Genomic DNA, 22,029 nt, shown 5'->3' with positions numbered 1-22,029 from the left:
CAAGGAATGAATTAAAAAAACAATTCCAGGAATTTCGAATGGAAGTCTCAAAGGAGCTTCAGGAAGTCAAGAAAGAAATGTAAGCAAAAATAGATACAGTCCACTCCTCCGTTAAAGAAGACCTTAACATCTCGAGAAACGAAATGCATGAAAAAACAGATACAAAACACAACTCATGGGGCTGGGGATATAGCCTAGTGGCAAGAGTGCCTGCCTCGGATACACGAGGCCCTAGGTTCGATTCCCCAGCACCACATATACAGAAAACGGCCAGAAGCGGCGCTGTGGCTCAAGTGGCAGAGTGCTAGCCTTGAGCGGGAAGAAGCCAGGGACAGTGCTCAGGCCCGGAGTCCAAGGCCCAGGACTGGCAAAAAAAAAAAACACAACTCATTAAAAGAAGAAATTACCACAATGAGAGCTGATCTGGCAACCATAAACAGCTAACTTGCCTCAATGCAAACCACACTCGAAGCCACATCACAAAGAATTGATCATCTTGAATCTCCAGTCTCTCTTTTGGGTGATGATTCAGCTGATAAGGACCAGAAGATTATCGCACTACAAGAAACTGTCAAACTCCAGGGCAGACTAATCCAGGAAATAGTGGACAGGGAGAAGAGATATAACTAGCATATTATCGGAATAGATGAAGGAGTACCAGAGCAGAGGTATACAACACATATTCAGTAGAATTACTACAGAGAATTTCCCCAATCTCAAAAGGGAAAACCTCACCCAAATAACAGAAGCATATAGAATACCTAGCAGACCGGACCCTAGAATAAACACCCGCAGACACATCATAGTCAAGTCCTCAGATTTCAACAATAAGGAACATATTCTGATGCAGTCCAAACAAAGAAAGAACTATACTACAACGGAAAAAAGATCAGAATCATGGCAGACCTTTCCACACAAACTTACAATGTACTTAGTGCCTGGAAGAACACCATCCAAGTCCTACAGGCTAACAACTGCCAACCCAGACTTAGATACACAGCAAAATTAGAATTTACTTTCGAAGGAAAAACCAGATATTTTCATAGCAAAGACAAACTAAAGGAATATGTGATTAAAAAGCCAGCCTTACAATGAATTCTAAGAGGGGAACCCCACCCAACAGAAAACGTACAGGACTCCATACAGAAACAGAAAGAAACTACAATAGCCAAAGCCCAACAGGAAGAGCAGCCCAATGAAGACGAGAAAGAAAGAAGAGGAAACACAGCCTAACAGAAAAATGGAAGGAAAAAAAACAACATACCTATCCACGCTCTCTCTCAATATTAATGGATTAACTTCTCCGATAAAGAGGTGACGACTAGCAGAGTGGATCCCCAAGCAAAACATTGCTATCTGTTGTCTTCAAGAGACCCATCTTACAGTAAGGAACAAAAAACAGGCTCCGAAAGAAAGGATGGAGCAAGATATTCCAAGCAAACGCACCTACCAAAACGGCAGGGGGAGCCATCCTATTTTCAGACAAGATAGACTTCTCATCAAAATCAGTTCAAAAAGATAAAGAAGGACACTACATTTTTTTTTTTTTTGGCCAGTCCTGGGGCTTGGACTCAGGGCCTAAGCACCATCCCTGGTTCCTTCCCGCTCAAGGCTAGCACTCTGCCACTTGAGCCACAGCGCCCCTACTGGCCGTTTTCCATATATGTGGTGCTGGGGAATCGAACCGAGAGCCTCATGTGTAGGAGGCAAGCACTCTTGCCACTAGGCCATATTCCCAGCCCTGGGACACTACATTTCAATACAAGGAAAAAATCGAGAACAAAGATATCACCATGATAAATTTATGCTCACCGAAAAAAGAGGCCCTAAATATGTCAAACAAATTCTTTCAGAACTAAAGAACAAGATAGACCCAAATACAATCATAGTGGGAGATTTTAATACTCCATTCTTTCCAAGAGACAGATCCAACACACAGTGGATTAGCAAGGGAGCTGAAGACCATATCCCTCATGGATCTGACAGATCTGTACAGAGTGTTTCATCCTACAGAGACCCAATACACATTCTTCTCAGCAGCCCATGGAACAGACTCCAAAATAGATCATGTCATAGTCCACACAAAGACCCTCAGAAAATACAAGAGTATTGACATAATCCCATGTATTCTATCTGACCACAGTGGAACCAAGGTAACCGTCAACAACAAAGGATACCACAGAGGCTACACAAATACTTGGGAGGCTAAACCCCTCACTGGTATCTAACACTTGGGTCACAGAACAAATAAAGGATGAAATTAACGAATTCATAAGCCACAACGACAATGAAAATACATCACAAAGTAACCTATGGGGCTGGGGATATGGCCTAGTGGCAAGAGTGCCTGCCTCATACACATGAGGCCCTGGGTTTGATTCCCCAGCACCACATATACAGAAAATGGCCAGAAGTGGCGCTGTGGCTCAAGTGGCAGAGTGCTAGCCTTGAGCAAAAAGAAGCCAGGGACAGTGCTCAGGCCCTGAGTCCAAGCCCGAGGACTGGCAAAAAAAAAAAAAAAAAAAAAAAAAAGAAACCTATGGGATAGAGAGAAGGCAGTGCTGAGGGGAAAGATCATTGCCCTCAGTGCACACAATAAAAGACTGGAATCAGAACAGGTAAATAACCTCATGATGCAGTTAAAACGACTGGAGAAACAAGAAAAAAATTGAATCTAAAAAGACTAGGAGGAGAGAGATCAAAAAGATTAAAGAAGAGATTAATGTGATTGAGAATAGAAAGATCATTCAACAAATAAATAAAACTAAAAGCTTGTTCTTTGAGAAAATAAATAAAATTGACAGACGCCTTGCAAGACTTATAAACAAAAGAAGAGACTCATATCCGTAAGATCAGGGACTCCACCAGAAAAATTACAACAAACACACAGGATATTCAAGCAATTATTAGGAACTATTTCCAGAACCTCTACTCACTAAAGAACGAAACTTGTACAGAAATGGATCAATTCTGAGAGAAGTATAAACTGCCCAAACTGAATCAATAAAAAAATAAATCAACTAAATAAACCAATAACTTACAGCGAGATACAGGAAGTAATCAAGAGCCTCCCAACAAAGAAAAGCCCAGGCCCAGATGGATTCACCAATGAATTCTATAAAATCTTTAGTGAGGAGCTAATACCAATACTCTTCAATCTCTCCCGAGAAATAGAAACAGAGGGAGAAATCCCAAACTCATTCTATGAAGCTATTATACTCATCCCCAAACCAAGCAAAGACCCAATAAAAAAAGATAATTACAGACCAATATCACTAATGAACACAGATGCAAAGCTCCTCAACAAAATAATTAGCTAACAGGATCCAGAAACTGATCAAGAAAATCGTACATCACGATCAAGTAGGCTTCATCCCACAGACACAAGGATGATTCAACATCTGGAAATCAATAAACATAATTCACTACATCAACAGACCTAAAACCAAGAAGCACATCATCATCCGAGTAGATGCCCAAAAAGCATTTGGCAAAATACAACACCCATACATGTTAAAAGTCCTGGAGAGAACAGGAATAGAGGGAACATTCTTTAAAACAATAAAAGCCATACACAATAGACCAATCGCTAATATCATACTAAATGGGGAGAAACTAAAACCATTTCCCCTGAACTCAGAAGCAAGACAAGGATGCCCACTCTCCCCGCCTCTATTCAACATAGTGCTGGAATCCCTAGCCATAGCAATAAAAGGCAAGAGGAGGACAGCAAAGGGATCCACGTTGGTAAAAAAGAAATCAAACTATCCCTATTCGCAGACGACATGATCTTACATCTGAAGGACCCAAAACTCAGTCCCAAAACTCCTGGAACTAATAAACCATTTTGGCAAAGTAGCAGGATACAAAATCAAACCACAAAAATCAGCAGCTTTTCTGTACACCAGAAATGTACAAGCAGAAAAGGAAATTATGGAAATAATACCATTTGCAAAAGCTAAAAAGAATCAATTACCTACGGATTAACCTAACTAAGGATATGAATGACCTATTCAATAAGAACTATAAAAATCTAAAAAGGGAAATCAAAGAGGACACGAGATGGAAAGACCTCCCATGCTCATGGGTAGGCAAAATCAATATAGTGAAAATGGCCATATTGCCCAAATTGTTATACAAATTCAATGCAATCTCCATCAAGATCCCAGCCACATTCTCCACTGAAATAGAGAAAGCAACCCATAAATTCATATAGAACAGCAAAAGACCTAGACTAGCCAAAGCAATTCTAGGCAAAAGAAGCAGTGCAGGAGGAATCACAATTCCAGACTTCAAGTTCTATTATAGAGCCATCATAACAAAAACAGCCTGGCATTGGTATAAAAACAGACCTGAAGACCAATGGATTAGAATTGAAGATCCAGAAATAAAACTGCACTCTTACAGTCAGCTGATATTCGACAAAGGAGCTAAAGACATATAATGGAATAAACAGAGCCTCTTCAACTACTGGTGCTGGGAAAACTGGGCAGCCACATGTAGAAAACTCAAAGTAGACCCTAGCCTATCACCATGCCCCAAGATCAACTCAAAATGGATTAAGGACCTCAACATCACACTGGAATCCTTGAAGCTACCGAAGGACAGAGTAGGAGAGATGCTAGAACTTATAGGCACAGGTAAGAACTTCCTGAACATAGTCCCAGGGGCACAACAAATAGGGGAAAGACTTGACAAATGGGACTACTACAAAATAAAAAGTTTCTGCACAGCTAAAGACACAGCCACCAAACTAGAAAGACAGCCAACCATATGGGAAAGGATCTTTACCAGCACAGCAACAAACAAAGGCCATTAATATCCGTCATCTACAGAGAACTCAAAAAACTAACCCCCTCCAAACCCAGTAAACCAATTATTAAATGAGCAAAGGAGCTAGAGAGAGATGTCACAGGAGAAGAGATAAAAATGGCAAAGAAACATATGAGGAAATGTTCAACATCCCTGGCAGTAAAGGAAATGCAAATAAAAACAATCCTGAGATACCACCTCACTCCAGTTAGAATGGCCTATACTCTGAACTCAGCCAACAACAAATGCTGGAGGGGATGCGGGGAAAGAGGAACCCTTCACCACTGTTGGTGGGAATGCAAATTAGTACAACCACTTTGGAGAACAACATGGAGGTTCCTCAAAAAGCTCAACATAGACATACCCTATGACCCAGCCATACCACTCCTAGGCATCTATCCTGAACAACAGGTCTCAGGATACCAAAAAGACATCTACATCCATGTTTACCGCTGCACAATTCACAATAGCCAAAATATGGAAACAACTCAGATGCCCCACTACAGGTGAATGGATCCCAAAAATGTGGTACCTATACACTACGGAATACTACATAGTGATTAGAAATGATAAAATGTGGGGCTGGGGATATGGCCTAGTGGCAAGAGAGCTTGCCTCGTATACATGAGGCCCTGGGTTCGATTCCCCAGCACCACATATACAGAAAACAGCCAGAAGTGGCGCTGTGGCTCAAGTGGCAGAGTGCTAGCCTTGAGCAAAAAAGGAAGCCAGGGACAGTGCTCAGGCCCTGAGTCCAAGGCCCAGGACTGGCCAAAAAACAAAAAAAAAAAAGAAATGATAAAATGTTGGTATTCGCAGGGAAATGATCAGAACTTGAATAAATAATGTTGAGTGAGACAAGCCTAGAACACAGAGAACAAAGGGGCATGGCCTCCTTGAAATATGACTGTTAGGGTGGTGTGGTGGTGGGGGGTGGAGGGTCAGTAGAGACCAGGTCTGCAAAACAAACTTCTTTTCAAATGGTATTTCCACAGGTTTGGATCAGCGACCTTACATTATGTATTTAAAACCAAACAACTACTAAACATAAAAAGGTCTAGAATAGATGTATCAGTGGATCACAATACCTCAACAGCTATGTACACATGATCATATAAGATGAGGATAAGCAAAAAGAACTCCAAGAGAAGGACACAGGAGGATTCTATTGTTGTTACGTGTAATGTTCTAGGTGAATTTCCTTTGGTGTACCCTACATGGTTACTGTATATGTTTTGGTACACTGGACATTTTATAATGCCTACCTGATCTAAGGAAGGGAAAGAAAAACGAGGGTGTAAAATATCACAAGGAATGTACTCATTGCCTTATTATGTAACTGTCCCCCTTTTGTACAACACCTTGTCAACAAAATTTAATTAATTAAAATTTAAAAACAAAGAAAAAAAATAAGACTTGCCAGGCACTGGTGACTCATACCTTTAATCCTAGCTACTCAGTAGGCTGAGATCTGAGGACCGTGGTTCAAAGCTAGCCTAAGGCAATCTCCAATTAATCACTCAAAAACCAAAAGTGGAACTGTGGCTCAAAGTGGTGGAGTGATAGCTTTGAGGAAAAGAGCTCAGGGACAGCGCCCAGGCCCTGAGTTAAAACCTCACAAGAGACAAAACAAAACAAAAAGGGGCTGGGAATATGGCCTAGTGGCAAGAGTGCTTGCCTCCTACACATGAAGCTCTCAGGTTTGATTCCCCAGCACCACATATATGGAAAACGGCCAGAAGGGGCGCTGTGGCTCAGGTGGCAGAGTGCTAGCCTTGAGCGGGAAGAAGCCAGGGATGGTGCTCAGGCCCTGAGTCCAAGGCCCAGGACTGGCCAAAAACAAAACAAAACAAAAAAACAAAACAAAACAAAAAACACAAGACTCTATTAGTGTCCTTCTTAACAATTTTTTTCATATGAGGACAATAGACACAGTAATGAATTCATGGTATACCCTTTCATTTATAAGTTTCACAGAGATAGTTGCACATTAGTTCCTAATTATATTTATACAACTGTCCATCTTCCAAACTCTACCTTTTTCCTCTGATACATTTTTTCTGATGTCATACCATAGGAAAACATGGAGCAGTAGCTCACATGGAGCATTTGGTGGTGCTAGGGCTTGAACTTGGGGCCTCATTTTTACTAGGAAAGGACTTGATCACTTGGGCCAGGCTCCCAGTCCTTAGCAGTACAAACTGAAGGTCTTTTAGGCTATTTTTATAAAAAACATACAAAATTTAACCTCCTTTGTTCATGCTCAATTTTTGTTGTTGTTAATAAGATGAGGAACTCAAGAAAAGCCCATGATTGTCAGACTGCAAAAATGGGAAAATCCTTGACTTCATGTTTCTTAACTCTCTACATTGTTAGCATTTTATTCCAGTTAGTCTATCCCTCTTTGTATATGCTATATGTGAAAAATACAAGATCCACGGGGCAAGTATTCAAAAGAAACAGGTTTATGGAATGAAACCCAAGAAACTGTCCAAAGACAATACTACTTTAAAATATCTGTATTATTAAAAAGGTTGATGACAGAGACTAGGATATAGCCCAGTAGTATACAATTTGCTAGCTGAGCAAGGCCCTGAATCCTCAGCATTGTAAGACAAAACGGGCAAAAAATAACAGGAAAGACTGAAGGTAAATTATTTTGTCTTTACATTTGTTTGCTATGTTTCAGTTCGGCCTACCTATAGTTACACTGTCACAATTATCCATAAGATGTAAGCTATATAAGTTCACACATCAGATAAATAAAAGGAAGGAAGTTAATTTGTTTATAACCTGGTAAAAACAATCAAATATAACATATAGTACTTAGTATCCCTAAGTAGTATCCCTAAGATACTACTAAGTATTCCTAGTAAGTAGGATTGGGTGGTAGTGTGTGCTTAGCATGCATCAAACCAAGAACCACAGAAGAAACCCAGAAAAGATCCCTAAGGATCTTTTTGGCTGAGAAGTATGAGGTCTAAGTTCAAAACCCCAGTATTATGCAAAGGAAAATAAAGAAAAAATATTCCTTACATTACATAGAACTGTAATGTTCTTGGGCTAGACATAGTGGTACACACCTATAATTTCATCTCATCTACTTGGTAACTGGCTGACCTATCTAAAATAACTAAAGCAGCTGTGTGCTAGTGGCTCTTGCCTATAATTCTAGCTACCCAGGAGGCTGAGATCTGAGGACCATAGTCCGAAGCCAGCCTGTGCAGGAAAGTCTGTGAGACTCCTATCTCCAATTAAATCACAGAAATGGCCCTGTGGGTCAAGTGGTAGAGTGCTAACCTTGAGCAAATGAAGCACAAGGACAGCGCCTAGGACCAGAGTTCAAGCCCCAGGACTGGAAAACAAAACAATACAAAAACAAACAAGAAACACCAAAAGGGCTAGGATGTGGCTGAAGTGAAAGTGTCTGCCTCCAAGTGTAAGGGCATCATTTCAAGCTCCAGTACTAAAAAAGAACACAATATATTTTATACATACAGGTTCTAACAAACTAGCAAAACATAGTATTAGGTATCTTATACTTGTAACCAAAGCACCAGAAAACCATACATATTCCTTTGTTGATACAAGTCACATATTTTCTTTTATGGCCAGTGATGTAGAGCACTTTTTCATATGTCTCTTGGCCATTCTCATTTCCTCATCAGAGAATTCTCTTTTTAAGTCTTTAGCCCACTTGTGGAAGGGGCTGTTGGTTCTTTGTGGTTTTGTTTTGGAGGAATTTAACTTTTTTAGTTCTGCATATATTTTAGATATGAGGCCTTTGTCCGTTGTATGGCCAGTAAAGATCTTCTCCCAATCTGTGGGCTTTCTGTTTATCTTGCAAGCTAAGTCCTTTGCCCTGCAGAAGCTCTGCAGTTTGATGCAGTCCCATTTGTCCATCCTTTCTTTGATGTGCAGCATTTCTGGGTCTTTGTTAAGGAAGGTTCATCCTGTGCCAAGGAGCCCAAGTGTTTCTCCTACTCCTTCTTTTAGTGTTTTCAGGGTATCTGTTTTAATTTCCAGGTCTTTGATCCATTTGGAATTGATTTTGTTTGGTGCAGGGTGATGATATATAAGGATCTAGTTTTAGTTTGTTGCAGATGTTGAACCAGTTTTGCCATTTGTTAAACCATTTGTTAAAGAGGCTATCCTTCTTCCATCCTATTTTTTTTAGCTCCTTTATCAAAGAGTAAGTAGGCATAGTTCTGTGGCTTCATTTCTGGGTCTTCAGTTCTGTTCCATTGGTCATCAGGCCTGTTCCAGTGCCAATACCAAGCTGTTTTTAGTACTACAGCTTTGTAATACAGCTTGAAGTTTGGTATTGTAATTCCTCCAGCACTGTTCTTTCTGCTTAGGATTGTTTTTGCTATTCGGGGTCTTTTATTGTTCCATATGAATTTCTGGATTGCTTCCTCTATTTCATTAAAAAATGGTGTTGGGATATTAATGGGTATTGCACTGAATTTGTAGGTAGCCTTTGGCAATATTGCCATTTTGACAATGTTAATCCTCCCAATCCAGAAGCATGGGAAGTTTTTCCATTTCCTTAGTTCTGCCTTAATTTTGTTTTTCATGTTTTTAAAGTTCTCTTCATAGAGGTCTTTCACTTCTTTTGTTAAGGTTATTCCTAGGTATTTTATGTTTTTTGAGGCTATTGCAAAAGGAGTTGCTTTCCTGATTTCAGCCTCGGTCTTCAGGTCATTAGCATATAGAAAGGCTGTTGATTTTTGAGGGTTTACTTTATATCCTGCAACTTTGCCAAAGTTTTGAATCAGCTCTAGTAGCTTGGGGGTAGAGTCTATAGGTATAGGATCATGTTGTCTACGAAGAGAGAAAGTTTAACTTCATCTTTTCCTATTTGAATCCCGTTCATGTTTTCCTCTTGCCTAATTGCTCTGGCTCAGAATTCTAGTACTATGTTGAAGAGGAAGGGAAGAGAGCGGATATCTGTCTTGCTCCTGATTTTAAAGGGCATGGCTTCAGCTTTTCACCGTTTAGAATTATGCTTGCTGTTGGTTTGTCATAAACTGCCTTTATTATATTCAGGAATGTTCCCTGGAATCCCAATTTTTCCAGGGCTTTTATCATAAATGGGTGCTGGATTTTATCGAAATGCAAATCAAAACAACATTGAGATTCCATCTCACCCCAGAAAAAATGTCCTATATCAAGAAAACTAACAATAATAAATGTTGGAGGGGATGTGGCCTAAAGGGAACCCTACTTCATTGTTGGTGGGAATGTAAACTGGTTCAGCCACTCTGGCAAGCGGTATGGCGATTCCTCAGAAGGCTAAACATAGAGCTCCCCTATGACCCAGCAGCCCCACTTTTGGGCATCTACCCAAAAGACCACAAACAAGAACACACTAAAGCCACCAGCACAACAATGTTCATCACAGCACAATTTGTCATAGCTAAAATATGGAACCAACCCAGATGCACCTCAGTAGACAAATGGATCAGGAAAATGTAGTACATATACACAATGGAATTTTATGCCTCTATCAGAAAGAATGACATTGCCCCATTCATAAGAAAATGGAAGGACTTGGAAAAAATTATACTAAGTGAAGTGAGCCAGACCCAAAGAAACATGGACTCTATGGTTTCCCACATAGGGAATAATTAGCACAGGTTTAGGCTAGTCACAGCAGAAGATCTGTGAGCCTAATAGCTATGCCCCTATGAATGCATAAGATAATGCTAAGTGAAATTAACTCCATGTTATGGAAACGAGTAATATATCACTGTTGTAATTACTTTCAACATGCCATGTGTAACCGTAGCTCCAACTGTTGATGATCCTCTTGTACCTGCACTGTGGTTGTACCTGCACTATCACTGTATCTTATCTGATTACATTGGAAACTGTATATACTGGTATTAGAACTAGGAAAGTGAAAGGGAATACCAAAATTGAGAGACACAAGATAAAAAGACAAACTACTACAAAAGCAATACTTGCAAAACTGTTTGGTGCAAACCAACTGAACAACTCATGGAGAGAGAGGGAAAGGGGGAAAGGGGAGGGGGGATGAGGGAGGTGGTAACAAACAGTACAAGAAATGTATCCAATGACTAACATATGAAACTGTAACCTCTCTGTACATCACTTTGACAATAAATAAGAGAAAAAAAAGTCACACATTTTATGTTTTACGAGACAACAGAATATATGAGAGATATGTTCATACAAGTCCCAAGAAGAGAGAAAATATAGAAATGTGTAGGAAAATTCACTTACAGATATCATCAGTGGCATCTTCTGAGCTTTTCCCTCCACAGCACATAATGAAAGGCACTCTTCGTTCAACCACTGCACGGCACTGCACACACTTTTTCATTAGGCTAGCACAGTCTGAAAAACAGTCACACACACATACACCTCTTACATGCCACAATAGAAATTAAACTTTGCCTTTCTCTACTAATGTCTACAACTTACACTTCATATTAAACATTTACACAAGCATTAATTAAACAAGTTAAACCAAAACACAATTCTACCTCATGGAAATATTATCAATCTAAGAATGAGTAATCTCAAAATCTTAAGATCCAAAAACAATGAAGAGAAACTTTTCACAAATTTCAATACCAGAATTAGAAGGTTGCTTGAATAACTAACGATGTTTTCTATAGTAAATGGCTCATCTCTATAATTCCTCAAGGTTTTTTCCTTTTCTCCCCTTCTACCAAACTGATAGAATATAAAAAGATATTGCTTAATGACTACTTTTTAAATATAGCACATCAGAAAAATATAACTACTTTTTCATAACAGAGTATCTTTCTAAATCAATCAGAGAAGGCTATAAGCCCAATTTCAGTAGAAAGCTTCCTCATTCTAAAAGGAAGTAAGTAGGTACAAATATGTGTTATGAACTGTTAATACTACCCTGTATCTGAACTTATTAGTTGCAAAATAGCACACAGCAATACTGTTGGTCATTTAAAAAGCAGATAAAAATAATGAGAACTATACAAGGGATAATGTACAAGAAAATAGTCATTATTATTTATTAAGCAGTTGTACAAATGGGTTTTAATTTCACAAGTTCTGTTATTAGTACATTGCATCTTGATCAATGTTATCTCTTCCATCATTCCCCCTCAGTGAAAACATAAAACTTTTAACAAAACGCAACCAGTGATGTAGATGGGATGGGGCACATATTCCTAACAGCTATATTGTAGATGTAGAATCATTATCAAGGTTGACCCCAAGACTGAACATAATATATCCCAGACTTAGTTATGCAAAATAACATTCCCAGAAATCTGGTTTGATGAAATTTTCTTCCTAAATTTTTAGAGTTAAACCAATTACAACAATAATAAATTATCTAAATTTCCTGTAACTGTTCAGAATTGTTTCTAAAAAATTTTTCAGCCATCCAAAAAAGGATATTGAATCACTTTCTTTTGACTTGACATCGGTACTTTACCCCCTTGAAGGCCCCAACACTCATCTCAACATTACTGCAATGTGGGTCCTGGACTGTATACTCTAGGACAGGTATATTTTCCACCTCCACTTCATCTTCTCTAGCAGATAAATACTTAAGAACATGCTTAGCCAGGTGCTAGTGACTCATATCTGTAATCCTAGCTACTCAGGAGGCAGAGGTCTAGAAAATCAGGGTTTGAAGAGAGACAGGGCAGGTGCTGGGAATATGGCCTAGTGGTAAAGTGCTCATCTTGTATACATGAAGCCCCCTGGGTTCAATTCCTCAACAACACATATATAGAAAAAGCCAGAAGTGGCGCTGTTGCTCAAGTGCCAGGGTGCTAGCTTTGAGCAAAAAGAAGCCAAGGACAGTGCTCAGGCCCTGAGTTCAAGCCCCAGGACTGGCAAAAAACAAAACCAAAAAAATAAAGACAGGGCAGAAAGTCCACAAGACTCTATCTCCAAAGTAACCAGCAAAAAGCCAGGCTGAAGGCATGACTCAAGTGGTACAGAACCATCTAAGTAGGCAAACTGAGGTCCTTAATGTTGGGGATTCATCTTGGCCTTAAGGGGGGAAGGGCAAGGAGAGCGCTCCTAGCCCTGGGGCAGTGTGGAAGTGAGCCACACCTATCTCCTTCTGGGTCCGGAACCAGCAGGGGTAGCTTTGAGACCATCCCCCACCTTGCACCAGCGAGCACGTGTGCTCCCCTTTTCTCCCGCTTTGCCCAGAGGGCGGTACTATGGGAAGTGACGTTAGCCCATGAGGGAGGTCCTTGGGAGCTGCTCTTGGATGGACAAGCTCGCCAGCCTATCGCCAGCTCATGCTCAATCCTCGTCATCACTACTATATTACTGTGAGTCCCTCCCGATTAAATTGGATTGCTCTCCGAAGTGTCTCCGAGATCCGTCTGTGCCTGGCTTCCTTGGTGGGTAAGGAGGGAGGAAAAGGGGATCTCGTTCAGCCACGTGCACCTTAGGCTAGCCCATGTCCCTCGCTCCACCTTGGCCACCTGCTGGTCAGGTGCCCAGGGGAGAGGGTGAAAGGGGGAGCACTGATAAGGGAGTAAGCTTAGCATCCCCACACCAGGGGAGGTAAATCTAGCCCGGCACTTAAAAAAAAAAAGAGTAATGGCAAAAAAACAAAAAGGAGAAACCATCTACTTCTTAGGATTGTTCTAAAGATAAATGAGATATTTTTAAAAGGTTAAAGCCGGCACCGGTGGCTCATGCCTGTAATCCTAGCTGCTCAGAAGGCTGAGATCTAAGGATCTTGGTCCAAAGCCAGCCCTGGCAGAAAATCCATGATAAACCACTCAGAAAACCACGAGTGGCATTGTGGCTCAACTGGTAGAGCACTAGCTTTGAGCTGAAGAGTTCAGGGACAGTGCTTAGGCCCAGAGTTCTAGCACCACAACTGGGAAAAAAAAAAAAAAAAGGTCAAAATGTCTGCTATAGAGTTAAAAGATCAATACAGCTCAAAAAACCACTTTTTTTGTTACATTTTAGAGCAAATAGTATGTAAAAACTTTACAAGATCCCCTGAGAAAATAATATATTGTTATTAATGAATAATTACAATCATCTTCCACTTCTCAGGTAGGCACTACTTTGGTATGGTAGGGGGTCAGCAAATTATGGTTTAAGGCCAAATCTAACTAGCTGCCTATCTTCACAAATAAAGTTCATAGGAACACAGTTACAAATTTTCCATGACTGTTTTTGTTCTAAAATGGCATAGTTGAGAAGTTGGAAATAGTTGAGTGATTATTATTTGATCCTTTACTAAAAAAGTTTGTTAACATCCAATCTATGATAATTTGATTAACCTGGGTCCTTTGTATTCAAGACAAAGAATCCTTTTTTTTTTTTTTCATTTATTTGTTTTGGGTGCTGGGGTTTGAACTTGGGGCCTTGCTCCTGCTAAGGCGGTACTCTACCATTTAAACAACTCTGTCAATCCTTTATACATTATTTTTTGAGATAAGGTCTTGTTTTATTCATTCTCATGTGGCCAGAAGACAAATGTTTTTGCACCATCATGCTCAGTCTTTGGTTAAGATAGAATCTCTTGAACATGTTATGCCCAAGCTGGCCTTCAAATGAGATTACCCCAATGACTGCCTCTCAAGTAGCTAGGATTGCAGGCTTGAGCCACTGTGTCTGGCTCAAGACAGAGGATCTTCCTTTTATGTACTATTTTGACAGTTGATGATAACCATTATACCAGCCTTAGGTATGGTTACATGAGGTAGATTGTTAAAACTGAAAACCTTGACCCTACTTGGCTAGTTACCTACTAGAATGGGGGAAGAAACCCATTAAGGTTTAAAGAAAATTTATGCCAATGAGATTAGACTATCATACTATTTGTATATTATTCTAGTCAGATAGCATAGGAAAAAACCAATACCTCCTCTGTACACTATAAGTTAATAAAAATATCAATAAAAATATCAAAACTATTTTAGAATAGTAAAAAAAAACCATGGGTCTAGTTAAATAAGGTATGTTAAACATGTTTAAATCTTTCATTGATAAAATGAAGAAAGTGCAAAGAGAAGTGAATATTAAACAATGTAAGAACTTGAGGAGAACGAGAGATACAAAACAGCAAAAGTCTCCAGGAAAGTATATTTAGGAGAATTTAAGGCATCTCTTTTTTTTTTTTTTTTTTTTTTGGCCAGTCCTGGGCCTTGGACTCAGGGCCTGAGCACTGTCCCTGGCTTCTTCCCGCTCAAGGCTAGCACTCTGCCACTTGAGCCACAGCGCCGCTTCTGGCCGTTTTCTGTATATGTGGTGCTGGGGAATCGAACCTAGGGCCTCGTGTATCCGAGGCAGGCACTCTTGCCACTAGGCTATATCCCCAGCCCCTAAGGCATCTCTTAAATTCTAATGTTGTGCTCACAAAGCAAAGAATTAAGTTCTCTCGGCATAAGAGTTAACAGAGAGCTGACATTGTAGCCCCACTCCTTGGGAGTGGGAAAGTAAGAAGAGACAACATCAGAGGGAAGAAAAATGAAGATGAGCCAATTTTATGGAAAAGGGGGAGCTAGACTCAAGGTTTCAATATTTGCTTATGGAAATAAGGTTCTAGGGTATGTGAAAAGAGAACATTTTGTGCTAACAGAACTGAAACTTAAACTAGTAGAAGAAAGCAGTTGTTCAGTCCACTCTGTGTTCAGGAGGAAGGAGGGAAATATATTCAACTTTCTGATAGAGGCACAGAGATGGGTGATACCAGAGTCTCAAACAACTTTCTGTGGGCTACCCCAAAACAAAAGAAACCCCAAAGACTTTTTGTTTAACAATGCTGAAGAAGGGTCACATGGTCATACTTACTCTCACAAGCACACATGTGTCCACAAGGTTGAAAAAGAACAGCAGCTTTCTTATCAGAGCATACCACACATTCTTCAATCTACAAAAAGCGGAGAAGGAAATGTGAGCAACTATAAATAAGTAACTTGAATCTAGTTCCTTTTATATCAAAGGTGTTTCATCTATAAGGGAACCTTCAGGCACAGAGAATTACTACACATTGCCCTCTGTCCTTTACTCTCATTTAATAACTTTATGGACTTTAACTTAGTAGGCACTATTTCTGCATTGTGTTTTCCTGCCTATCCTAAAGACTCATCCAGAAAAATTCCATTTCTTCTGAGGTCAGCAAGATGGGACTAGACTTCAATTTTATTTTCATAAACTACATTTTTTTAGAGGACTGGGGTGTGACTCTAAGTGCCTGCTTAGTAAGTAAGTGCAAGGCACTGAGTTCAAAACCTTGTACTGGCAAAAGAGAAATGGGGGGGATTAAAAGACAATAAACAGAAAATTAAGAAAGAAGATTCCTTTTTTTTGTTTTGACAGTACTAATGTTTGAACTCAGGATCTTGCACTTATTTGGCTTTGCTTGAACAGCTGACACTCAACCACCTAAGCCACACTTCCAGCCCAACTTTTTGCTGGTCTCATGGAGCTTTCTACCCAAACTGGTTCCAAACCCTGATCTTCCTGGGCTCTACCTCCAAAGAAGCTAGGATACCACAGGCATGAGACAAGACACTAGGTGACATTTCCAATAGTAACAAAAACCTAATGAGTCAGATAGTTAAAAGTCTAGGAGAATTGTTCTGTACCTACATCCTAAAAGCTTCTTTTTCTAGCACTAAGTCAATACCCATACTGGCCTACAGTTTTGGGCTATTCCTTCTTCCTGATCTCTAAAACCACTAGTCTTCTAGACTTATTCATAATTTTTCTCAATTTTCTCTCTCCATCTCCCCTAAATCTGAGTTTTGACTGTGCAGCAACCCCTGGCTCTGCCTTCCTTCTGACACCCCCATCACCCTTGCTTCACCTTCATCTTTCACCTGTTGACCCTCCTAACACACAGTCACATTTAGCCATCTCTGTGTCATTTACTATCATTGTCCAAAAATGCACCCCCTGCCTACCTGATCTAGGGAAGGGAAAGAAAAACGAGGGTGTAAGATAGCACAAGAAATGTACTCACTGCCCTATTATGTAACTGTACCCCTTTTGCACAACACCTTGTCAACAAAATTTAATTACTTTTTTAAAAAAGTCCCTGAGGCTCTTATATCTAATTAATCACAAAAAAAGTCAGAAGTTGCACTGTGGGTGAAATAGTAGTTGACTAGCCTTGAGCAAAAGGAGCTCAGAAACAGTGCTTGGGCCCTGTTCAAAAACAAATTAACAGGGCTGGGGATATGGCCTGGTGGCAAGAGTGCTTGCCTCACATACATGAAGCCCTGGTTTCAATTCCCCAGCACCACATATACAGAAAACAGCCAGAAGTGGCACTGTGGCTCAAGTGGTAGAGTGCTAGCCTTGAGCAAAAAGAAGCCAGGGACAGTGCTCAGGCCCTGAGTCCAAGCTCGAGGACTGGCAAAAAAATAAACAAATAAATAAGAGGTGTTACTAAACTTCAGTAAACTAGTTATTTAGAAGTCTCAAATCTCAGTATTGTAACTCTTAGCCAGAGAAGATAGGAATGGCCCTGAGACTCTTCTTTCCACTTAACCAAAACACAAGCCATGAGTGAGGCTGAGACTCAAGTGATAGAGCAGTAGAAAAAAAAATGCAACCCCCCCCGAATAACTAAACACTGCATGCTTGCTAACTCTAGGGCCTGTTGGTTCTCTCTAGACTTTCTGTACATAAAACTGGCATAACTGGAGTAAGAGTACAAAACACACACACACACACACACACGCACAACATAGCTGGTCAAGAATCTGATATTAGACTCAGGATCTAAATTCAACACTAATAAATTACCTAACATTGTTTTTATTTTTTTTCTTTTGTGCCAGTACTAAAACTTGAAAACTGGTGATCTCACTTGGCTTTTGTTCTGCTCCACAGATGGCATTCTACCACTGTGCTATCTCCATTTCCAGCTTTTTGCCAGAAGAATTAGAAAGAAGAGTCTCAGGGATTTGTCTGCCTGAGCGAACTTCAAACCAAGATTCTCAGATCTTGGCCTTCTGAGTGGGTAGGATTATAACCATGAGGCACTGGTACTTGGCTTCTAGCAATATTTTTGAAATGTTTAAAATAATACAGCAAATTAAACTAATAATCTGATTACTCAAATAATTGGGTTAATTATGATTAATTAATATGGCAATTAATTAGACTAATATAGCAAATCAATCTAACAACTCAGTCTCCTATTAAAAAGAAGCAGCTTTTCTTTATAGTGGTGGAAAGGATTGCAGTGAAGGTTATAGTTAAAGTTAACTATAACATTTCCCCATCTGTTTTAGTTCCTCTCATTACAGTCCTAAGGCGTGGACTTACTAAAAAGGTATAGTTATGTTAAAGGTTTGTATGTACAGTCAGGATGGCTTTCTCACCTTCAGTATTGTTTAGAAAGTGAACATTTTCCACTTTCTTGGCACTTTTTTAAAATGTGCATTGATAATGCAACAGAAATGGTTTAGTTCGTAATTTATTTGTATTTCTCTAACTGCTAAATAATCCACATGGTTCTTCTAAGAACAAATTTTTATTTATTCTCACTTCCCCTAAACACTAGTTTTATAATTTCTACCAAGATGTTTTCTATCCTTTAACCACGTGGTGTCACTATTTCTTCATAGTCACAGGCTGTGAACCCAGCTTATCTGCTGGATCCTGACAAGAGTTTTTCTACTTCCCAACAGGATTGAAAATTTCATAGTATATAATACAAACTAGGATTAAATATCTTTAGGTTATAGAAAGCTGTGAAAGAAAACGAATAGATAATTTTGACTTATTTTTATTATTTAATTAATTTTCTTTTGTGCCAGTCGTGGGGCTTGAACACAAGACCTAGGTGCTACTACTGAGCATCTTTTGCTCAAAGCTAACACTCCTACACTGAGTCACAGCTCTACTTCTGGCTTTTTAGTAGTTTATTGGAGATGAAAGTCTCTTAGACTTTCCTGCACAGGCTAGTTTCCAACCACAGTCCTCAGACCTCAGCCTCCTGAGGAGCTAGGATTATTACTGGTATGAACTACTGGGGCCCAGTTGAAAACTTTTACTTTTAACTACTATAGCTATAAAAAAGGAAAGAGATGAGTTTTAAAAAATCTTGAGTTAAAAACAGTATATAGTTAAATTCAATGAACGTGAATAAATTCATTCAGCATAGGCCAACCAGAACATAAATAAGACCCTATCTCAAAAATAACCAGAGCAAAAAGAGCTGTGGATATGGCTCAAGCAGGTAGAAAGTCTGCGCAGCAAGCATAAGACCTTGATTTTATACATCTTGACCATCAAAGAAAACAGATAAAATACTACACTGCAATTTATTACCTTTGTCCTGGACTGCACTTGCTCTTTACAGATGAGGCATTTCTTGACACGTGGAGAACATAAAGAACAAGTCGCAATATGTCCACATGGTCCAAAAAGAGTATCTCTCTTCATATCTGAGCATACCATACACTCTTCTAAGGTTTCAGAATCGTTACTAATCATAGAAGGACTTCGAGAACCCACTTGACCACTAATAAAAGAAAGTATTTCAAATCAGCCCACCCACATAGTTCCATAAAAAATTCATTAGTCAACATGTTTTTAAAACATCCAAACTAGGGGCTGGGGACATGGCCTAGTGGCAAGAGTGCTTGCCTCATATACATGAAGTCCTGGGTTCGATTCCCCAGCACCACATATATAGAAAACGGCCAGAAGTGGCACTGTGGCTCAAGTGACAGAGTGCTAGCCTTGAGCAAAAAGAAGCCAAGGACAGTGCTCAGGCCCTGAGTCCAAGTCCCAGTCCTGGCAATAATAATAATAATAAAACATCCAAGCTGTCATTAGTATACAAGTGTTCACTTTTATGTGAAATTTTGAAAACGGTTTTGCTATTTAGATACATCTTTGCATCTTAACGTGCATATCGTACTATTCAATCTTCAAACTGGATGAATGCCTACTCCATGGAAAAGAGTGAATCACCTAACAAAGAAATTTCATAGTAAAAATAATTTTGTATAAACAAAGCTTATCTCAGAACATGCTCTATCTACAGAACAAAGTTCTACAAGGGACAGATACAGAGATGTTCAGTGCTAAGAAAAATGTATGAAGAACAGTAATCATATGGCACTGTCCAGGTAAAAAAGGTAGAGATATAGGTGCCTTTTTCTATGTCTACAATATCTCTTGACTTACTTTATTTTCAGAAAATAAAAAGACAAATGTGAAATAATCATGGTCAGGAAAACTCCACAGTGAATTATAGTCACTTCATTTGCTTGTTTTTTCCATCCTTCATTGATATTTATTGAGTGCTATTAGCCTCTCAATGCAGAATGCTAGACCTATTGCAGTTTGTATGAGCTATACAGTTGATACGTAGGAAGATATCAAAAACTTTATATATATATATCATACATCACAGCATTTTTACTAGTAAAATAATAAGACTTTTTTTTTTTTGTCAGTCCTGAGGCTTGGGACTCAAGGCCTGAGCACTGTCCCTGGCTTTTTGCTCAAGGCTAGCACTCTTCCTCTTGAGCCACAACACCACTTCCAGCCTTTTCTGTTTATGTGGTCCTGGGGAACTGAACCCAGGGCTTCATGCACTCTACCACTAAGCCACATTCAAAGCCCCTGTAAGACTTTCCTATAAATTCCTATAATGTATAAGATGTCCAGATGACCAGACAACAAAATTTTCTTGAAATTACTATATACACAAAAACAATAAATTTAATAATGTAGGAAGCTTAACATGAAAGAAAAGACTTGCTACCTAGAGGCAAGTTTTCAAGGAAGAAAGAAGCAACACAAAGACATAGGAATTGCAAATGCAAATTTATTTTGACAGTCAAGACTTTCATAAGGAAACTACATAACACTTTATGTATAAAACATTAAGTTTTAAGATATTAAAGAATACCAACCTGACTTTTTCTTTATGACATTTTGCCAGTGCTTTGCAAAGATTTGGATCAGGACAGAGATCAAGTGGTGATTGACCCTTCTTATTTCGAATGCTAAGGTCAGCACCATTGGCTGCCAAGAAACAAGCAATAGATGCTGCACTCTTCTTCTCTGCCCCCTGGGTACCAAGTCCCATTATTAACTGAAATAAAACAGAAAGAATCATGATTTTCTCCTTAAGATCAGCAATCAAGGGCTGGGAATGTGGCTTAGCAGTAAAGTACTTCCTAGCATGCATGAAGGCCTGGGTTCAATTCCTCAGCACCACATAAACAGAAAAGGCCAGGAATGGTGTTATGGCTCAAATGGAAGCAAAAAGCCAAGGACAGGGCCCAGGCTCTGAGTCCAAGCCCCGGGACTAGCAAAAAAAAAAAAAAAAAAAAAAAGATCTGCAATCAATCCCCTTAATTACCCCCTGTGTAAATGTGTGAACACACATGTATGTGTATGGTAGACAGCTAAACTCTTATTCATAGCCAAAGGTCAAATAAAAGTCTTCCACAATAAGGAAAAACTGAAACAATTTATTTCCACCAACCAGCTTCTCAGAAAATCCTCAAGGATGTACTACACATGGAAAATAATCAAGATCACAATACAGACAGAGAAATGAACCCTAAATAGAAAACCAGAATATTGGATCAAGAATTGGGAAGACACAGCTTTTAACGAGATAGGTATAACGAAAGGCACAAACGATCATCTCTGAATCCTCTCAACATTAGTGGACTTGATTCTCCAATTAAACGACATAGGCTCATAAATTGGATCAAAAATCAAGATCCATCTTTCTGCTGCCTCCAAGAGACACATCTATCCAGCAAAAGCAAACATCTTCTAAAAGTGAAAAGCTGGAATAAAATCTACCAAGCCATCGGCCCCCATAAGCAGGCTGGAGTTGCAATCCTAGTATCAGATAAAATTGACTTCAAATTAAAAAATGGTAAGAAGAGACAAAGAAGGCTACTACATACTAATAAAGGGATCTCTCCTACAGGAGGATATAAAGGTCCTAAATACCTACACCCCAAAAACAGGAGCACCCAACTTCATCAAACACTACTGACTCTAAAAACACTGATAGACCCAAACACATTGATAGTTGGAGACTTTAACACTCCACTGTCAACTCTGGACAGATCAACATGCCAAAAACTGAGCAAAGAAAGCTCAGAACTAATCAACTACATAGACCAACTAGACTTAACTGACATCTACAGAATAATTCATCCAGCAACACCAGATATACACATTCTTTTCAGCAGCACATGGAACAGTCTCCAAAATAGT

The 22,029-nt window shown here is 39.4% G+C and overlaps 1 protein-coding gene across 1 annotated transcript in view; it reads right to left on the bottom strand.

The window, feature by feature from the left end:
- Mib1 (MIB E3 ubiquitin protein ligase 1) overlaps positions 1 to 22,029 on the bottom strand; it is a 161,421-nt gene that overhangs the window by 4,943 nt on the left and 134,449 nt on the right. The window contains exons 16-19 of the mRNA XM_048363653.1: positions 20,700 to 20,881; positions 19,102 to 19,294; positions 15,607 to 15,685; positions 11,062 to 11,175 (exon numbers count right to left, since the gene is read on the bottom strand). Coding sequence (XP_048219610.1) covers positions 11,062 to 11,175; positions 15,607 to 15,685; positions 19,102 to 19,294; positions 20,700 to 20,881 — 568 coding nt within the window. The remainder of the gene's footprint in view (positions 1 to 11,061; positions 11,176 to 15,606; positions 15,686 to 19,101; positions 19,295 to 20,699; positions 20,882 to 22,029) is intronic.

The sequence above is a fragment of the Perognathus longimembris genome, chromosome 15 (assembly GCF_023159225.1).
Source record: "Perognathus longimembris pacificus isolate PPM17 chromosome 15, ASM2315922v1, whole genome shotgun sequence".
Taxonomy (NCBI): domain Eukaryota; kingdom Metazoa; phylum Chordata; class Mammalia; order Rodentia; family Heteromyidae; genus Perognathus; species Perognathus longimembris.
The sequence above is the reverse complement of the archived record's forward strand: the minus strand, read 5'-3'. Positions and strand labels throughout refer to the sequence as shown.